General features: G+C 36.9%; 1 protein-coding gene across 2 annotated transcripts in view; it reads right to left on the reverse strand.

The window, feature by feature from the left end:
* Positions 1 to 14,299: 14,299 nt before the first annotated feature.
* The window catches only part of LOC107653733 (RNA-binding protein Musashi homolog 2-like), a 199,019-nt gene continuing 191,975 nt past the window's right edge, over positions 14,300 to 21,343 (reverse strand). For both annotated transcript variants that reach the window (XM_016440547.1, XM_016440548.1), the window contains exons 13-15: positions 19,091 to 19,245; positions 15,381 to 15,457; positions 14,300 to 15,290 (exon numbers count right to left, since the gene is read on the reverse strand). In XM_016440547.1, coding sequence (XP_016296033.1) covers positions 15,416 to 15,457; positions 19,091 to 19,245 — 197 coding nt within the window. In that variant the 3' untranslated portion in view covers positions 14,300 to 15,290; positions 15,381 to 15,415. The remainder of the gene's footprint in view (positions 15,291 to 15,380; positions 15,458 to 19,090; positions 19,246 to 21,343) is intronic.

Genomic DNA, 21,343 nt, shown 5'->3' on the forward strand with positions numbered 1-21,343 from the left:
TTTTTAATTCTGTATTTTATTATTTAATACAAGTTTATCATCAAAATTTGTCTAACGAATTAAACATTAAAAACTTAATCAATCTTTTAAAATGTACTCACATGAAAATATAATATTTATAACAAAACATAGCATTTTTATATTTATATATGTATATTTTTTATAAGATGCTGCACAACTGAACTGTATTAAAACATGATTGAAAAAATATTTTGGTTGCATGATATTTCTAAAAAAAATATTATTATTTTGGGTAGTTTAATTTAAAAAAAATATATTTTTATATCAGAATTTTTATTTTAATTAAAATGAAAATAATTGAATAATTTAGCTGTGACACTTAGAACAGCTCTGGAGTTAAAGTTCATGTGTTCGTGCCCCAAATATATTGAGAGAGCAGACGCTTGAAACAGCGTGAGTGTCATGTGTGTTTGAGTTTGTGTATCAGATGAAACCGTGCCACTCATTCACACAGAGAGACATAGAACAGGCAGATTTATTAGCAACATGCACTGACTGGCTGTAGGCACGTTTATTTCTGCTGTGATGGGCTGTTTGTTAGTCCATATCGAATAAAAATGTTTATCACCATTATCAAAAAAGCCCAAAATCACTGGACTTAATGACTACAGACCTGTCGCTCTCAACATAAATTCAACAAAATATTGTTTATCGCCCAGCCCTAAAAATAGAGTTTAATTCACACTACCAGTCAAAAGTTTTTGAACAGTCAGATTTTTAATGTTTTTTAAAGAAGTCTCTTCTGCTCACCATGCCTGCATTTATTTGATCCAAAGTACAGCAAAAACAGTAAAACTTTGAAATATTTTTACTATTTAAAAGAACTGTTTTCTATTTGAATATATTTTCAAATGTAATTTCTTGATTGATTTCAAAGCTGAATTTTTAGCTGTATTACTCACATGCATGATCCTCCAGAAATCATTCTAATATTCTGATTTGCTGCTCAAAAAAACTTTGTTGAATAGAACAACAATTAGAAGAACAGCATTTATCTGAAATATAAATCTTTTGTAACATTATAAATGCCTTTATCATGACTTTTGATCAGTTTAAAGCATCATTGCTAAATAAAAGTATTAATTTCTATTCAGAGCAGATGGGCAACAGAATTTCCTTCATCTCTCTCAGATCCATAACAATTCTGCCAGTGTTTGACTGTGGCTGCCGGGCTCTTCTTTCCTGATCAATATTTAATGCCCCCTTTGACAAGATCACATTCAGCAGAGTGAGAGATTTTACACTTCTTGGCCGCCGGTCCAGCAAAAAGACGGGATCTCTTTCAGTGTTATTACATGAAGGAATGGCGTCCGAAGGCCTCTCTCTCCTTGCCTCGCTGACTCATGTGATTTCTTTTCAAAGATGAAGGAAAACGTCAGAGCCACAGGGTTTGCAGTTCAGACCACACAACCGCAGATCTTTTTCACAATCCATGCCTGCAGATAGGATACTGTACTGTTAATTATGTAGGTGAGAAAAAATGCTCTCATTTGGATAAAGGCCAGGAGGAAAAAAACCTGTAAATGAGTGTTTTCCTTGCATCACACGAGATCCTGCAGAATAACAGCTGATGAAACTGGACTAATCTTAAGGGAAGAGTGAGATAAGGCAGTTTGGCATTCACCGCATACTGACGCAACACCTTTTTCTCTCTTTCAGTTATGAATGGGCAAACACACTCAAGATAATTTACCTAACAATGAAGATTTATGTCATCATTTGCTCACCCTCAGGTCACTTGAAAATAATTGCAGTTTATTTATTTTTTGTTATATTTGGTTTATTGCATTTTAAAATTTTAATTGATTTTTTTTGCCTTTGTAACACAAATACAATGTCTTTATAGAATGTTTTCTGTAAATTTTTGTTTTTAAAACAGAAAATGTTGTTGAAAAGTACTTCCAAGTGCATATTCTGTTGAAATGTGCACATATTTCACACAATTTATTTAAAAAAGTTATTAATGTACAATGCACAAACTATATGAAAACAGTAAAATGATTTTTTCATATGGTTTCCTTTGTAAGTTTAATTAATTGTATAGGGAAATATTTTAATTGAAAAATATATATTTGATGTTATTTATTAATTATATTCTGATCCGAAGAAAGTATTGTAAAATGTTGACAACGGTTTCTTCATTCGTGAAATATAATAAAATAATGAAAAACTTTTTGTCATTTATGATTTGTGATGGTGTTGAGATGTTAATAAACACCATTAACAACCATAAGTAAAAAATTAACTAAACTGAATTTAAAAACCGGAAAATCAACAAATACTGTTGTAATGTTTATTCATGTAATATTATTTTGGAGTCCAAGTCAAGACATGCACATCACATGACAGTGGTGCTGTTGCATGTGTTAGATTCAAGGTTTTGCACAGAGAAAGTGTGTCTAGCAGAGTAAAAATAGATCAGCTCATATTTTGTTTTGGAGATCATTACTTTGAATAAAAACCAGCACTCTGGCTTCTCTTGAAGCAGAAGGCTTGAGAAGAAAAAAAATATTCAGGACACAGAGATTAGAAAAATATGCTCTTTTTCAGTCTATTGAAGCATGAGGGTGGTGCCACAGGGAGGGACACTTAGCCAAAAACATGAGAGACCTGGGCATCGGTCCAACCTAAAGACTATGAGACAGATTCAAGAACCAGACACTGGTGGAGAATTAAAAGCTTATCCTGTGGTGTAATGGGCAGTGTAAACCTTGCTGGGACATCCAACTGAAACAAGCTTCTAATGGTTTTTTTGAGTTGGTAGACCATCTAGAATCTGCAGCAGACCACCAGCTACCAGCTTTCTAAACCCAGCTTGACCACCTTAATCTGGTTTGACCTAGTTTTCCCACAGGGAACAGCACGAGAGCAATGGGCTGTAGAAATGTGTTAGTCTAGCTCTTTCAAGGAGGTGTATCATTAACAAACACGCTGCTGTACGTGACACTGAGCTGTTTTTAAACATTCACAGCTGAGAGAATAAACCCATAAGGCGGCTGGTTTATATAGTGCAGCCATATAATCTTGTTCTTTCCACAGCTGCTGTGTGTCATAGTGTCATGGACTGTCTGCTCATCTCTAACCTTTCTATCTGTCACCATGTGTGCTACAGAGATATGAGACATATTAAAACACTTCATATGTTAATTTATTCAATTATTAAAAATTTAAGTCAATGTTGATGTTAATGTTACAAGTAATAACAATAATGAGTGTGTGTGTGTTTCTGCTGTAGGATGTTTAGGGTACTGGTAATTAGTTTGCGGTTGTTACAACATTCACAATATTCCTGTTAGTTTTGTTTTTCTTTTTAGTTGCTGCTTGGAAGTATGCTGTCATATTTAATGTATGCAAGGCTGGGATTGTTGTCTTCAGACAATTAAATCGGCCCTCTCATAATCACCTCTGACCAAACGGGAATATGGTTTTTCATGGCTGGAATTAATTAAACTCACAACATGGGACAGGATGACACAGTTTGATAATATATTTTGAGTGATATGGGCCATTGACTGCCTTTCCATCACTCAGGAACAATAATGAGGCAGGCAATAATAATAATAATAAAAGAAGAAAAAACCCCAGAAATATCTGTGGATCCATACACGGCACAGATTGTTTGTGGGTATTAAATTGTGCGTACATTTCTGAAAGCCGCTGGAAAAGGAGCCCATTGTCAAAATATTTCTTAGCAAATTGCTGTCACTGCCATTGTGGCTGGTTTGATAGATTCTGTGTTTTTGAAATGAGGCAGAATAGATCTGGCTTGGTCAACTGTCCACTGCAGGGATTTAATTCTGGACATTTGAAATGCTGATTGGTTTTGGCACATGTAGCTAAGGTGACAGCTCCAACAAAAAGCTTGTATCATTTTTATCAAGGGTTTTATTTATTTGCTCCTTTAAGGCATGAAAAGGGGCTTTGAGAGCGGCTGCAATGGGCAGCAGTGAGCCTTGCTGATGCTGCATATTCAAACATGCAGAACTCCCCAGCTATTTTCTTCCCTCAAATAAAGAATTAAAATAAGCTCCTTTAAAGGCTGATTTTAGATATCAGCACTCCCACGGCATTCCCTGGCTCAACGCCTTTCCTGTGGTTTATGTATGAAGGTTGAATAGAGGACACAAAGCTGCACGGGAGCCTGAAGAACAAAAAAAAAAGGAAAACTGTAGAAATGTGCACAACACAACCTTGCTCATTAATGAGATTGGCTAGTTTATGTAGATATATTTATAATTTTAATATGCTGTAGTTTGCCAGCAGTTTTGTAAACATTTAAAACCTTTGATATATTTCAAGAAAATCACTAAATGTGATGTGTTGTGTTTTTATATTTAGTAACATTTTCTTTTGTTGAATATCTGTCTGTTAAACTGTTGCATGTTCTTATATTCAGCCTGCAGTATTTTTGTAGTTGGTCTTGAAAATAAAGGTTATTTATCAGCATTTATACAACAGTTCTTTCTGGTCCTTGAATCTGATTGGTTGATAGGAGTGAGATATTCTAGCGATATCAGACCTTCCACCATTTCACCGTTTGGATCACTCCACTATAATTTTAAAAATAATACTGTTTTTTTGTCACAGAATGTATAGTTTTAGACTTTAAATATGCAGTTTGTTAATAAAGATAACATCTAGGCCTATTTGAAATTTTTCTTCGTTTTCGAAGAGGTGTGAGCAGGTTCTTCTGGAATTTGCCGCTGGCTCTGATGTCTCTAAAGTGGTCAAACATGAGATATAGTTTGCTTTGGGTAAATCTAACGAGCAGTCTTCGGTTTCATTAATCTATTTGTTCCAAAGCAAATCGTTTTGGCTGAGATCTCATTGCGTTAATTAATGTAACTTTAATGCTGTATATCAGAGTGCTGTCCTTGTACTTTTAACTGAATTTCTTAGCAACTTTTATGATGGCTGTTGTTGTTTATTAAATATTATTATTCAATAAATAATATTTTATATAAATAGTACTATTTAATAATAGTATTTAGTATTGGGAAACAGTGTGTGTGTGTTCCTGATGGTGATTTTATTTACATTATTTCGCCATTAGATGGCGACAAGAGACTGTTTTTTGAGTCAGCAGTAAAAATTTTATATTGAAAGAGACTGAAATGCTGTTGTAAACAAGGAAGTTATTTTTATTTTTAACAACATCTTGTAAGATGCAGCCAACAAATGCATTGAGCAGCGCTGTCATCGGAAATTACCCTTAACAGATAAAAGGAAAGTAGGACAAAGATACCGCTTTCCTCAGCGGACTTTTAAAATTAATGTTTTATATTGAGTATGAGATTGAGCCGAAGAATGAATGCTGTATCAGATAAAGGTAATTTCTCTCTCATAATACTCGAATTTTCAAATTAGTAATGAGGCTTGGGCTTGGCTGTTAAACTGTCAACTTGAGATTTGAATCAGTGGCGGAAGGAAGTAGTTCTGCACAAAAGAGGGTTTTTAAAGACCCTGTTGTTGTTTCTTATGTATTTACACACTTGTGCCGTCGAACTGTTGTATAAACACAATTTCACACTTGTAGCTGTGCATCATGGCTGAATCACAGCTGTGGCGATATATTGCTCATTTAGGGTTTCCATGAAGAACCTTTAACATCCATGGAAAAAGGTTCTTCAGATTATTAAAATGTTCCTTACACAAAAAATAGGCTGTTTTACGAGCTGTTCACTGAAAGGTTCTTTGAGGAAACTAAAATGGTGGTTGTATAGCATGTGAAAAACCTCTTTTGGATCCATTTCTTGTAAGTGTACATATAAAAGCAATGTTTTTTGTTGCATCTCGTGCTGTAAATGTTATGTTTTAAGACTTTTTCATCCAGCTGTTTTGAGCACAATAATGTGTGCTTTAACAGAACCCTAAGAAATGTGACTGAATTGGGGTTTGGTGAACACTAATAATAGAGGGTTTCCTTAAAACATACTGAACATTTAAAATATGTAGTTACACATTCCTAATAAGCGGGAATTAACATTGTAATGCCACTGAGGACTTATTTGATGTCTCAATAAAATTTCACTCAGCAGAATAAGCATCAGGCTTGCTAAACTAACCTATGAAGCGTTTATATTATCGGGAGAGTAAAGTGGAGCGCATCTGCTTCAGGGTTGCTTTGAACTTTCTGCAGTCGGGATGGCGTGATTGATGCTCTCGCAGCTTCCCGTGTGTGTTCCTCAGTCGCGTTTGCTCTGAGGAAGCTATTGATTGGGACGAGAGAAATCGGTCAGGCTGATAACTAATGAACGAGCAGGAAGCTTGCTTTGGAAGTTCAGCACGGCATCATGTAACGTAAAAAAGAGATGGAAGGAAAGAAAGATGGGCATGTCGTGTTTGAGTAGTTTAGTGGATCATTATGAACGCACTGTACATACAGAATCAATATTTAAGGAAAAGCACCTTGCACGCCAGTCAGATCTGATGATTTTTTAAAGCTATATTGTCATTTGGCACCAGATTGCAACAATGATGACCAAACAGGTCCTCAAACACTGATTTTCTGTAATGATTAAACGGAACCCGTTATATTAACCGATCTGACAACATGTGTTCCAGCGAGCATAAAAGCTTTGGAGAGAGCATAACTTTTTCAAATTAAACCGTTATGAGACCTTAATTATTTCACTGGAATGGGGTCAAGGATGAACTGCAAAAATGTAATCATATTAGATCAGCCAGAACTCAAAGGTTATTTCAGACGTTTGGCAGCACGGCGCAGCTGCTTAGCCAATGAAACCGCTCATAAACAAACCTGTGTCAACTCAATAAAGATAATGTGAATCTGGGCAAAAAGAGGATATTAGCCAAGCACGTTTTAGAAACATCTCATCTCTTGATAACCGTGCCGTGGTTTGGGAGAGGGCAGACGTTTTCCCGGAGAACTTCTGCCGTCACTTCTCTCCGCCAGCGCGGCTGTTTTTCCCTCCCAGAAGGTCGTTTGGTTAATGCACATTTTGGTCTTCACAGGCTCTTAACTGCTTTTTAATAAGTGATTATTAGAGATGTGGAAGGCTGTGCAGGCGCCGGAGTCCCCAGACGCAGAAGAGTGCCTGTCAATATGTCATGTCAATTAGCCCACCGCGAGACGGCCCCCTCCATAGCAGATCTACTCCAGCACTTACCTCTGCCTGCACGAGGACGGAAATGATCTCATCGCTGGGTGTTCGGAATGACTTACAGCTATTTTTGAAAGTTAGTAGTATGCCGTGTGTATACTGTGTGAGGAACATCTGGATGACCCACTATTTGACAAAATATGCAGTACGCGGCCTGTGTAAATGATGCAATGAGGTTGACCTGACCTTTCATTCCAGCTAGATGTTAATGTTTATATGTAAAATATAAGTTTCTATGTAAAATATTATATTTGATATGCTTGTTTTCAGTATACGTATACAAACATATCACACCAGATGATAAGTTATTACATTTGAGATTTGAAAAGGTGGAAATAAAGTGGGCAAATTATACAGCAACAATATATAAAAGCAAGCAAAATACATATTAGAAAACAATCAAGTAAACAAACAAACAAACAAAAAAAGGACCCTTCAAGTGTTTTTTAAAACTTGTATAATTATTTGATCAGTCTGCCAAAAATATATGAATTATTTTAGATATTTGTAATAATTTATTTTAATTATATAATGTTTATATTTTATATATTTATATTTTATAAATATATTTAAAAAATATATATTAATAATATATGTTTTATTTTAATTTATATTTCTGCAAGCACTTGGATCTAAAATGTCATTTATTTCAGAGATAAATTGTCACATAGTAAATGTTAATCATTCATTGCACACGTTTCACATTTTTTATTTTTTGTTAGGCGTACACTGAAGAAAAATGGTGTATAAGCTATTTTCGCTCAGAAATTGCTAGTAAATTTCTCAAATACTTACAAAGAATTAAACGTTTTGAAGTAGAAATTAAGCTGGTGCTACACCAAAAAACTTGTAGTGTAGAAACGATTTTTGCTCAGAAAATGCTAGTAAATTTAAAAAATAATTACAAGTAAAATCACATTTTGAAGACTGAAATAGTAGGCTATTTCACTGTAAAACTCCAATAATCTTATAATCAATAATTATGTTTGACAGTATATTTTTCTGTTTCAAACTTTCTCTTAATGTTATATATCAAATCATATTCTTGATGTCTTCTGAGAGCTATGCAATTTTACATTCTTAAACGTACAAATACGGTAGTGCTGTCGGTTACCCCGCATACTTTGCAGCGGTGCGAGTTCTGACCAAACTGCTCTATGCTAAATCAATCTGCAAACACTCGCAATCTACTTGCATCTACTTTCATAGAGTTTGTTTGTATCGTGAGTGTTGAGGACTCTATGCACTCTGAGTGCTTATTTACCTTAATGTATTCTAAACATAGACCTGACACACTCACCCTTATCAAACATATCATTAATTGCCTATTAAGCCTGATCTTCAGACTGATGCTTAATTACAGTTAACGAGAGCTGAGTTTCCGCGAGGTCTGCTCGCCTCCCACACACCTTTACCGCACGTAAACACGCCGCGGCTGCAGCTGATCCGACTGTAAAGAGCATCATGAATATTCATAGAGAATCGGACACGCCTCTAAAGATGAGCTCCTGGTGGGCCGCCGCTGCTTGTAGCTCCGCCGCATATGTGCGGTTAGCGGCCTGCTAGTTTTTATGTATCGTTGATCGCAAACCGCAGGAGCAGAACCACACTGAGCTGACAGAAAACCCCTCTCATGACACCTGCATATGCAAATCCCAGCACCGCAGGCCTGCAGAGACCATCTCACCATGAGCTCAGAGAGAGAAATAGAGAACGAGAGCGACTTTTAGTACTGAAACAGAAGGATTAGATGTATATGAACTATATTGGGGATTCTACAGTATAGGCATGATTATTAACGCATTGATTAAAAACACAGCAGTTCATTCACTTGGAATTGTTTTTCACAGAATATGATGTGTATATACTCCATAAATTACATTATGTGATGCGAAAGTCATTCGATTTTTGGTTATGGGCATATTTTTGCGTCTTACAAACACAATCAATGAAAAGCAGATTAGCATTTTTTGCTGACTGGGTGTCATTTCAAGAAAAGCTAGATGGGAAGCATTGGTAAATATGACAGCAAAACAATATTTAGCTTTTAATGAAGGCAGGCTGTTTGTTTTCTCATATGTTGGAGATTAAATCTCATCAAGCCCCTTTGCGGTTTGAATTATATTATTAGAGCGTACAGTAATAGAGAGCTGGTGGCGGGATGAATGATGTTTATCTCTGACAGAATCATATATTTGACCTGTCATCTCGTCTAAATGAATGATTCTATAGGCTTGCTTGCGCCACATCTGTAGTTAATACCATTCAGCTATTTTGGTGAACTCTAAAAAGATGAAACTTTAATAAGGCGCGTTTGACAGCATATATATGAGAACCATGTATTTTTATCTATTGATCAGAGGAAATATTTCTGAAACTAATAAAGATATGTGTGGCATTAGGTTTTATACCTCGGTGGATTATTTGCCGGGAGTTATTGTTCGACTTAAGCAAAATGTGAGTTTCTATTATACTACAGGGGCTAAGCACAGCTAAAGCCTTAATATCCATTTATGAAGATATTCATTTGATATTCAGCAAAATTCATGAGGTAGAAAATGTTATTATAGAGCCCATGAAAGCCAAAATGAGCCAATTGAGAAAGAAAGTTTGCATGTGGGTCTACGTATGTGAAAGGCTCATCTGAACAAAAGAAATCGTGGTCATATCATGCATTGTTATTTAATTCTTTTATTAAAGTAATTGTATTACGTTATTTTTGTCCACTTTATATCCACTTATGTTTTAAAGGGTTTTTGTGGGAAAAATCTAATTTCACACAAAAATGACATCTTAGGCCGAGAAGGATGTTCTGAGGGTTACAGTATTTTTTACAGATATTTATATTTTAAGAAGATAAAGGAGAACATTGCAGTGCTGTCTGGTACCCAATATGCATTGCGACTGGTGTCAGAATGACCTAAATTTACGCTTTAAACTCTGTGAAATGGACAACTTATCAGAAACTGCTGTTGAGGAAGTGTTTGTTGGAAAATAGTTACTTTCTGCATGTTTATTTTAGTGGGCTCCCCTGTTACAACTGTGTAGTCCAGTAAGCCCTGTGTAATGTCATTGTAGTACATGTGTGAATCACTGTTGCTGTTCTGGTTTGAATTATGTTCATAAAGAAGACTTTGTTGAATAAAGAGGCTTTAGTAACATTGCAATATAATTTATTAATCCTTTAGTTTCAACAAATGCCAAATTGATGGACTGGGTTGTATATTTTCTTTCATGCTTTGTTTTATTCCATGCATATATATACAGCTCTGAAAAAAATTGAGACCACTGCAAAATTTATTTATTTGTTTGTTTTGCTTTACTATTCATATGTATGTGTCTGAATAAAATTAACATTTTTGTTTTATTCTAGAAACTACTGACAACATTTCTTCCAAATTCCCAATAAATAGCATCTATTTAGCAGAAAATGACAACTGGTCAAAATAGCAAAAAAAAGATGCAGATGTTTTTAGACGTCAAATAATCCAAAGAAAACAAGTTAATGTTCATTTTTAAACAAACCAATACTAGCATTTTAACTTGGGAAGAGTTCAGAAATCAATATTTGGTGCAATAACTCTGATTTTCAATCGCAGCTTTCATGCATCATGCACAGTCTTTCACATTGCTGTTGGGTGACTTTATGCCACTCCTGGTGCAAAAAATCGAGCAGCTCTGCTCTGTTTGATGGCTTATGACCACCTGTCTTCCTCTTGATATTCCAGAGGTTTTCAGTGGGGTTCAGGTCTGGAGATTGGGCTGGCCATGACTGAATCTTGATCTGGTGGTCTTTCATCCACACCTTGATTGACCTGGTTGTGTGGCATAGAGCATTGTCCTGCTAGAAAAAATAAAATCTTCAGCGTTAGGGAACATTGTCAGTTCTTCCAGGTCAACCTTGTACATTGCTTGATTCATCACCGTGGCTTCACATCATCACCGATCCTCCACCAAATTTCTCAGTGGGTGCGAGCCACTCTCCAGGTCTCCAACTAACCATTAGATGACCAGGTGTTGGGCAGAGCTGCAGGTCCAATCCTTGTGCAATATGAGGGTTGGCCTTGGCCCCCCTAAAAATGATTAAACACCACGCTGTGTATTGTAAATAACAATGTTTTATACTTTAAATAATTGTGTAAGTAGTAAAACAACACAAACGGAGCAAAAATGCATTTTAAGTTTAGAAACTTTAGAGTCTCCCCCTCCCTTGCCTCACAGTGCTTTGGTCCAAATGCCTGCTTTCCTCTTTTACATGCGTTATTGGGGTCGCTTCAACCCGCGGACATGAAAAACAATCTGCGGCAACAGTGATAAAGTAGCCCAATTCCACGGGGAAACCACAGCGCGGACTTGGCAACACTGAGACGGATAGTATGTGTACAACTGACAACCACTGTCGCGGTGCGACCACAACAGCTTTAAGTTGTCTGATTTGGCCCAGTCTCCCTGCTGCACTAATAGTAGTAAGGCTTACCTCTGTGTATACATATCCTCACAAGTACAAGTTTAGCTGTATTATTTGTGTCCCCTTCAAAAATTGCTCTTGAGAAATGTTGTTTATTGTCCCCCCCAACTATTTACACCCCTGCCTGTGTGTGATGTATTTTTCTTTATCACTGTCCCAGTAGATCCAGAAAATAACAGAAAAATAAGTACAAAAAATACAGTACAAAGAATGGTGAAATGTAATGCATTTTTGTACTTATTTTACTGTTATTTTCGGGATCTACTGGGACAGTGATAAAGATCTACCAGTTGATCGCGATCGACGGGTTGGCGACCACTGATGTAGATGCATTCCATTCAGTTTCATTTTGATTGATACCCAGTAACAATTGCCATTACAATTTTCAAATTGTAGGTCTGCAATGACTTCGACTACAATCCAAGTGACCTGAAAACTGTGTGCACTCAGGAAAGCACTGAACCAGTTTGAACCAGACACAATCATGAACCAACTTACAGAGAGAAGGTCAGTGACTTATGCCATCAGTAATGCAAATGTGTGTCTGCTGACTAATAATTGCTCAGCATCATGTTTATATCAGGAGATAAGGCTGAACATCTGCAGCCTGCTTGGGAACCTTGACAGATCCAAGCACCAGGGAAGTGTTTTTGGGCATTTTTCAGCCACATGACATCCTGTCTTTAGTAGATGGAAGACCTGCTGGTATTTGCTGCACAGAGACAGAGATCTCGTTGTGACAAGGACAAGGCATGACAGAGACGCAGGCCTCTTGGTGAGTTGAGACAGCTGGACAGGTCCGGTAGCGTCCTCTTATGAGTCAGACCTGATAGGACAAATGTGGCCAAATATAGTTCAGGTCTGAAATGCAGCGCCACACAAACTTTCAGATTTATTTATTAAAGAAAAAAATCCTTAAAAAAGGTTCATGGCTTCCACAATAGTATCAAGCAGCACAACTGTTTTCATCATTGATAATAAGAAGAAATGTTTCTTGAGCAGCAAATCAACATATAAGTGATTTCTGAAGGATCATGTGACACTGAAGACTGAAGTGATGATGCTGATTAAACATCACAGGAATAAATTACATTAGAAAAAATACAATAGAAAGACATTTATTTTAATTGTAATATTTCTCAATATTGGTGTTTTTTACTCTATTTTTGATAACGTAAATGCAGCTTTGGTGAGAGTAAGAGACAAAACATTTAAAAAAGATGGTACTGTACTACACGTTACTTGCATCATACAAACTATTGTATGATGTGTATATATTTATAATTATTTTTTTTTGCATGAAATTGACTTAAATAGTTCCCTTTTTGTTGTCTTTCCTGTCACAGCTAGTGGAGATCCTGGGAGTGTGCAGACTCTTGTGGTACTATCAGCCAGTCAGCATTGTCAGGGGTCCAGTGCCAGCTGAGCAACTGCGAGATGAATGGGAATGCTAACAGACCATGCTCTTCAGGTAATACAGACCTCCTGTTAAAATCCATTAAATAGTACCAGCTACTAAGCACATCACTGACAGCACCCATAGAGATCACATTCTCATTTACATGTCAGGGCCTTTATCATTATATATAGGGTGTACAGTGCATTTACTTTAGCTGACTGTATACACAGTATAACAGCCTTGAGTGGCTTATTACTTAATACCAAGTGTTTGTGTAGTTACTCCGAGATGATGGGATAAAAGATGATGCTGGTCTCATAGTTCATTCAAAATGTTGTTAAATGTCACATGAAGGAAAGGAAAAAATAATCTAGAAAATGAGACATTAACATCAATAACCACCAAAAAAAAACAACCTGAATCACAATTGAAATCAGTGAACAAACATCTTAGTTTCATTTTTAATGTTTAATTTTTACATTTTTCTTTGACATTTGAACATTACAATAGTTTTCTTTCCTCACTCTGTTCCTTTCAGTTGTTTAAATATTATTACGTGACTGGATTTGTAAATCTTTTTGAGGCTCCGACGTTTAGTGCGTTTGCCTCCGGCTACCAGACTACACCAAATAAAACAAAAGTCATTAAAAACAAGTTTACATCTTCAGCAGGAAAAAAAAAGACACATTTACATCAGAATATACATATCAGATCATTTAACATTAAAAATCTGCATTTTATATATATATGCGTGTTTGACCTAAAACAGCTTTTCAACTTGAAAGAAATCAGCAGCTCCGGGTTTCAGGTCAACAATTTTTTTTCAGTGTCTTCAACTGGCTGTATATTAAAATACGTCGATATTTCAGATAAAAGGGTTGCTATGTCCTTGAAATTAAATCTTGGGCGCACCAGTAATAGACTGCTTTTCGTTTGGCTTCTTCTCGACCTGCGTTCTGGATGCCAGCGGCAGAAAAATAAAAGCAAAATTCACTGAACAATTTTTCATACATCAAATCTCTGTAAGGTCACTCGTGACAGCTAGCATGTGCAAGAAGAAAACCATCATTCTTTTTGTACACAGTGCAAAGCTTCCTCCGTACACTTGATCTGCTCTGAATAAATTAAATCTCACAGGACTGAGGTATGATTCATTAAAAATGTTTGCCGCCTTAAGCCTAAAGAGAAATAAACCGCTTCATTCACGTACAGTCCACGACAGGTTATAAAATCAAGAAGAACGTCCTCTATTAGACAACATTAACAACAGACAACATAGTAAGTTTCTTTTTTTTCTCAGGAGTGTAAAAGTGTCAGAATGTGCAGAACACAAGAAAAAGTCCTTTCGTTGATCACTACACACAGTGTGCTTTGGATGGGAGTGGTGTTTTGGAAACTCCACGGCAAACGAGGAAAGTTTTTGCTCATGTTATCATGTGCATGAGTATGCTGGTATTACACCTGTAAAATGATTCAGCTCATGTGTATACAATAATTTAAGAAATCAATGTATTACTTTTTTCACCGTCATACTGTCAATTACTTAAATTTCACCCTGATTTTTTTTCGAAACACCATCAGAAAAATATGCCTGAACTGATTATATGCAGTGAAGTATATTTACATTTCTTTCTCTTATATTTGAAATCATGTTTTCATTGGGGGGAAAAAGTTACAGTACACATTTTTTTTCTCTCTAAATGACAACAACACACAGATAGATAGATATATATATATATAAAAAGGACCATAAAAATATTGGAGTCCTCTCCCTCTGTATTGCCCAAAAATAAGTCATTATGATCAACAATGAGACTTCACAATTAAAAACGGCTACTAAGATGATTTTCTTTTTTCCAATAGATGAATGACATGGTGTCTTTCAGCACAGTGTCTGTCCATATGTGCAAAAATAAAGTTAACTGGCACCAAAATCGAAGGGAAAAAAACTCAAAATTGTGACAATCGCTAACTGAATAATTCACTCATCTAAGTATGTTTGTCTAAAAGCCGAAGTCATTTAAAAAGCATACAGAAAGAAAAAAGCGTGTGGAAAAGAAAAATGGGAAGGAGTCCTGCAGTGACAGGAGGGTTGGATAACAGTTACAGCAGTTGTGATGTTTGTTTTCTGAGATGATCGTATTGTCCTCTGTGTTTGGTTCCACCCCTCTTGTCCATTCACCAATCAGAACCTGTAGTGCTTGAAGTCTTTATGACATCAACTGTACACGAACTAATCAGAGACTCCGGCCCTTTTTCCAGGGCCTCCCGATGAACTCTGATGAATCAAAACCAATAGGAGTCTTGTTGAAATTATGAATGGAACAGCATAAAAAAGAGAATCAGAATGAGAAAAAAACATGCATACCTCCAATGCGATTGTGCCGCATCTCCGGTTAGCTTTCAGTGGTATCCATTTGTAAATGCTGTGGCGATCAAAGGACCCTAAAAGCAGATCACGAGTAAGATGTTGAGCACAATTATTGAAGCTGTATGAAAACAGTGATTCTAACACACTGACAGATTCAGACAGAATAATTTACATGTTTCTCTTTTATGAAGATTCTGAGATTGATTCTTTTCTCATGTACAGAATCAAGAATTCTACTTTAACATAACACAAATGATACTGATAAAAGTGCCAATGAAATCTGTGCTCTGACTGTCAGTGACAGCAGACCCGCTCAGGAAAAAGCATGGCTAGCTGGGCAGCAGCAGATGTTTTGGATGCTGTTTGTCCCTGGCAGGATTCTTAATTAGTCCAAGCAGAAAACCACCGTGCAGGCTTCCTAAAAATATCAACCAATGAATTTCTGTAATTTAGAAGATTTTCTTGTTGGCATTACACAGATTAACAGGAGCTTTTACTATATGTGATGTCATAGACCCCTTTCTCATTCAGGAGATCCGGCCTTCAGTATGTGCAAATCTCCGTTTATCTTCAGATTCTTCCGTTTCAATTATTCTGCTACAAATATAGCTGCATCAGCGCAACTAGGAGGCCTCCAAGTAGGCCTGGGCGATAAAACGGTATCGATATTTATCGACGGTACACCTTCGATAATGCTGGAAAATTTTTTCGATATAGGCACGTGCTATGAGTGACGCAGACAGCACACACGAACACATGCTGAAAAGAGTGCTGTGCCTGCGATGAGGAGATTGTGAATAAAGAATGAATATTAGTCGAATTTAAAATAAACATTTGCATTTGAATGTTAGGTGTGCATCAGGGAGCGTGAGATGCGGTGATGATGTAAGTGAAGTTGTAGTTTAATGTTTTGTTAGTCTAGTCCACGAGACATGCCGCTGCTGTGTTATTCATTCAAAATATTAGAGAAATATAGAAGCTCAATGCGGGGAAGATCTTGATTAGGTTAAAACCGAAACCAAGCCATTCACACAGAACGCATATTCAGTGCATTTTCTAGACGGACAAATACGACTGCTGCACTCGCGTCTCACAAGAGATGTATAGAAAGCCATGCAAAGTTAAAACAGTTAAAACTTTTAGAAAACACATCACGAATTTGTGGAGGTTTATTCCTTTTCACTGCGTCTCATATGTTTTTAAATGCAATCTGTGTGATGGGCGATTTGGCTCTTTGGATTAAGCAATGCATAAATACATGATGCTGTTTTGTTCATAATTGTTTATGCAATTTATGAAATTATATTTGATTTTTATGAGTTAATTTAGACAATGCACGTTTTTTATAGACAGTTATTGCCTTGTTGACAATTTAAATGCATTATTTTGCTCATTGCGCCCTCCTGTGGCCTCGGGAGACAAGACAAAAGTTTCCTTAAAACCTATTTAATCTGCATATGAAACATTAGAAATTAGATATTTAATTTTTATTTTGTGTTTGTTAAAACAAAAAATATTTGTTGTTTGTCTCAAATTGGGTTAATTTTAAAATACAGTGCTTAAATTCTATTGCTCTGTTTTAAAAAAAGGTTATAACAAATGTCGATTTTCGATACTGAACAAATTATCGATACTGAACGATATGAAACATTATATCGTTGATTAATTTTTTAGCTATATCTCCCAGCCCTACCTCCAAGCATAAGGAAAATAGAAGAAAAGCATTTGTCCTGATTCCTCTTCCGTGGCGCTGATCAGTCCTGAATAAATAAATCCTGCCCATTGTCAGACTGCATTTGTGAACTTGCAGACCCACATGGCTGATTTAGAGGGCAAAACGGCAACCTGTCAACAAGCCTTTCTGAGAAACACAGTCGCTTATCGGGCCTGTCATCAGACTATTGTGTGCATGGCAGGAGCGGATCTGTCTAATCCATACGAATAAATCAAAGTCAGTCTCACACCCACTGCTTTAGAGGGCAGGAAGGAAAGGCTTTCTTACATTTATATTGGCTTTTCTGCCAGGTTTCCTCTTTTTAAGAATTGCGTGGAAGGACTTTATTTCGTTGTGTGTTGGTACTATGAGGGGGAGGGGGGGGTGTTCCAGTAGGTGGTGAACTGGAGACATGTCAGAAAAATAAATGGAGATGAGCATTTTAGATCTGCGTCATTTCCCGTGTTAATGTTCTGCACGGAGACTTCAAGAACTACACACACACATCTATCAGTCCAGCTGAATGAACACACTAAAATTGGAATTAATCACGGCACTAATGCCGATGAATAAAGTTATGAATTCATGCAGTGACATGTTTTATTTAGATGCCAGGAGGCAGAAATGAAGTATAAAAGATCCAAGTTTCTGCTCACTTCAGTTTCCAACCAGCAGTTAATATTCCTGTCATTAGTCAATTGTCTTTATACACAATAAACAGCTGTTTATGAGCAGTTCTTCACCAATTTAGCCATTAAAAGAAGGGCTTTTTCATTCAAAAATGACAAACTACAGCAGTAGTCTCTGAAGTAAATGTCTTGCTTAAGGGCCTAATGGTGATAGTTAACAGATCAGCCTGTGTAGAATCAAACCTTTTAATTACCAGCTAAGATCCTTATCCACTAGGCGACATCACTCCTGTTGTGATGAGAGATCATAAATTACTCCTCCTCATTACTGGCTTAGAAGTTTAGGAATAGTTCAGCCAAAAATAAGAAATTCTGTCATTTCCTCACTCTTTTTGAAATTTAACCTTGGCCCATTTTGGTTATGAGACATGCGGGAACCAATGAAAACGAGTACTGTACATTTTGTTCCTCAAACCAAAATTCAACATAACCACTGTATGATTTCAGAAGACTTTGAAAATACCACACAACTCTAATGGACCACTATTATAGCGCTTTATCAGAAGCTTCCATCGTTCATTGAACCACTAGACTACCAGCACTATATCTCTAACATGCTTTACATATACTGCAGATGAAAACTGGCCTCTAAGCAGACCACCCACAAGCAATAAAACAGTGGAAATCTGCTGCAAACACTCGCATAAATCAAAATGTGCTTCATTTGGTTAAGAAACTTATTTGTGAGAACGGGTGAGTAATTTAATTTCAATTTGGCACCTCATTATAAATGCTTTCTTCTTCAAATTGAGATCCGTGCTGACACCGAGTTGCAACCTGACGTCCGTGACATCTGCAGACAGAATCCGTGCGCTCCCTGACAAAAGCCAATTAAAGCAAGTTTTTGTGCAATGCAGGGGCTTTTGTTTGGAGACGGTGTCAAGAGCATCTGCTAGTTACAGGGACATCTGATTTTGACAATTTGCTCATTTCCAACCACGGCAGCTTTTTGCTTCCTCTAAACTGTTTGTGATGCTTTTATTCCCAAAACAAAACATCAGCGAAAGACATTAAGTGTCAGTCTAACGGAGACTTGTGACTCATTGGGTATTTTTGAACATGTGGAATGGAACTAATTCCTCTGATATTCTTTTTTTCCAACTCTGCGTTTCTAAATGGCTGCACTGACACAAGCCCTTGCCATAAAAAGTGAGTCACAATGGAGGAACAGCCAATCAGACTCTGGAGGTTGAATATAATTAAAAGTATGATGGACAAAAGACACAAAGTGAGAACTTTCTCTGTACTTTCGGATCTCTTGGTCACATCAGCATGACTGAGGAGTGTAAGAGAGCTCTACTCACTGCGATACTGTGATTGAACCCAGAACCCGGCTGAGGGCTGGCAGCACTGATGTAATTTCCCACTGCTGAGTCCTGACTGCTGGGGCCGTACAAGTCTGCCACGGGTCCAGGACTGTTTGCACCTGGGAAACCTCCAGGCCGTGGAGGGTTAGCACCTGTGCAAGACACACATCAGATTACTGATAAATCATATTTCAGTCACTAACATGGCCACTAAGGTGGAGAGAGACAGCTTCTATCAGAGTGTAACATGGGACAGAATATGTACACTACTTTTAGGACAGTACAATTTTTATTTATTAATGTAATTGATAATATAAATTTGATATTTTACTCCGCAAGGATTCAATAAATTGATCAAAAGTCACAGCAGTGACACACCTCTAATGTTACAAAAAATTTCTAATAGATACTGTTCTTTTGACCGTTCTATTCAAAGAATCAGTATCCACAAAAATATTTCTATATCTAATAATAATAATAATTGTTTATTTAGGAACAAATCAGCATTTTAAAATGATTTCTGAAAGATCCTGTGACACTAAAGACTAGAGTAATGGCTGCTGAAAATTCAGCTTTGCCATAGCAGGAATAAATTACATTTTAAAATATATTAGAACAGAACAGTTCTTTTAAATTATAATGGTATTTCACAATATTGACGTTTTGCTGTATTTTTATTTTTTTTTAAATAAATGCAACCTTCATGAGCATAAGAGACTTCTTTCAAACACAAAAAAAAAAAATCTTACTGACCCCGAACTTTTGAACGTTAATGCATGACACGTTACTTGCATGGTACTGTATTGTATAATGTTCATTAAATATGTAAAAAAAAATGTGTTAAAAGTGAATGTGTTAAAATGCTAAATAACACTGTCAGGGGCTGTTCAAACAGGACATGTTGTGTTTTTTTAATTGGACTATGCAGACTACATGAATAAGTATAAGGGGTTTAGCTGCTGTATTTTTAAAGGGTCATCGGATGCGACATGCACTTTTACAAGTTGTTTTAACTGAAATGTGTGTTGGCAGTGTGAGTACACAACCCCCCCGTAATGATAAAGATCCACCCAGTGTTTTTTAAAATACTTTCTCAAATCAAGCCATTCTCAGATACCTGTCTGTGTGACGTCACACAGAGCCAGCCCCTCCCACGATTGTTGACTGACACTGGCGTCTTACCTTAGACCCGCCCTGAGTGAGCGGTCATCAGTCCGCCATTGTTTCGACGCCAGAGCAATAGACAAGAATGGCTCCTAAGCGATTGAGGTGTTTTGTTGTTGGATGTAATAATGAACACAGCACTCGTCATTTACTCCCGACATCTGAGCCGCTGAAGACACAGTGGATTAGCTTTGTTTTTGAAAGGAATGCGCCCCCGATCTGTCTAAATGCGTTTAACTTTGTGCAAATCATTCGTGATCCAGCCTCACCTACAGAAGAAGTGAGTATAAGGTTCTTTTATGAATCACTGCAAATTGCCTTTCCTAATAACGTGCTAGTTAGCAAGTTCCGCGGCTAAAGTAAACGGTCTCATGAGAACGGCTCATCACCCCGTGGAAAAGAGGGGCGGGGTGAGCAGAGCTCATTAGCATTTAAAAGAACATGCACTAAAACGGCTTGCTGAAAACAGAGCTGATTTTGACAAGTTAAAAGGGTGTTTTTTTACACTACCATTGAGAAATTAACCAAAGTATGTTATAGACTTTTCATTAAGACCCTAAAGAATCATATTAACTTGTGGAAAATGGGCATCCGATGACCCCTTTAAGACACCTGAATTCTGTTAAGCTCTTTCTGTTTTTAAATACAAAATTGTCCTGTATGAACGGCCTTCACATGTGGACAGCATATAGATTAAAAAACACCCACACCATCCATGCAAAACTGCACACAGCCACATGCTGCGCTGTGCATTAAGCAGGTCTGATCGAAGGACAGGGCAGAGAGAAACAGGCTTTCCTGCTGCGCTGTGAGCTGAGATTTCAAGTGAGTGTGAATACGCATGTAAAGATCCAGCTTCCTTTGTGACTGCTCATTCCTCACATCTCTCTTCACAGTCACAGAATACAGCTGGAGAAACCCCCAACATCACTGACTGCAGTCACCACAGGTATAAACTAGAGCCCGACTGATATATCGCTTTGCCGATATGAGCCTGTCGCAGATATATCGGTATCAGCGAATATGCCGCCGATATGAATTTTTTTTTTACAGAACATAACGCAGATTAAATGCTTCTGAATGGTG

The sequence above is a fragment of the Sinocyclocheilus anshuiensis genome, unplaced genomic scaffold, assembly GCF_001515605.1.
Source record: "Sinocyclocheilus anshuiensis isolate Anshui unplaced genomic scaffold, SAMN03320099.WGS_v1.1 scaffold315, whole genome shotgun sequence".
NCBI classification, from domain to species: Eukaryota; Metazoa; Chordata; class Actinopteri; order Cypriniformes; family Cyprinidae; genus Sinocyclocheilus; species Sinocyclocheilus anshuiensis.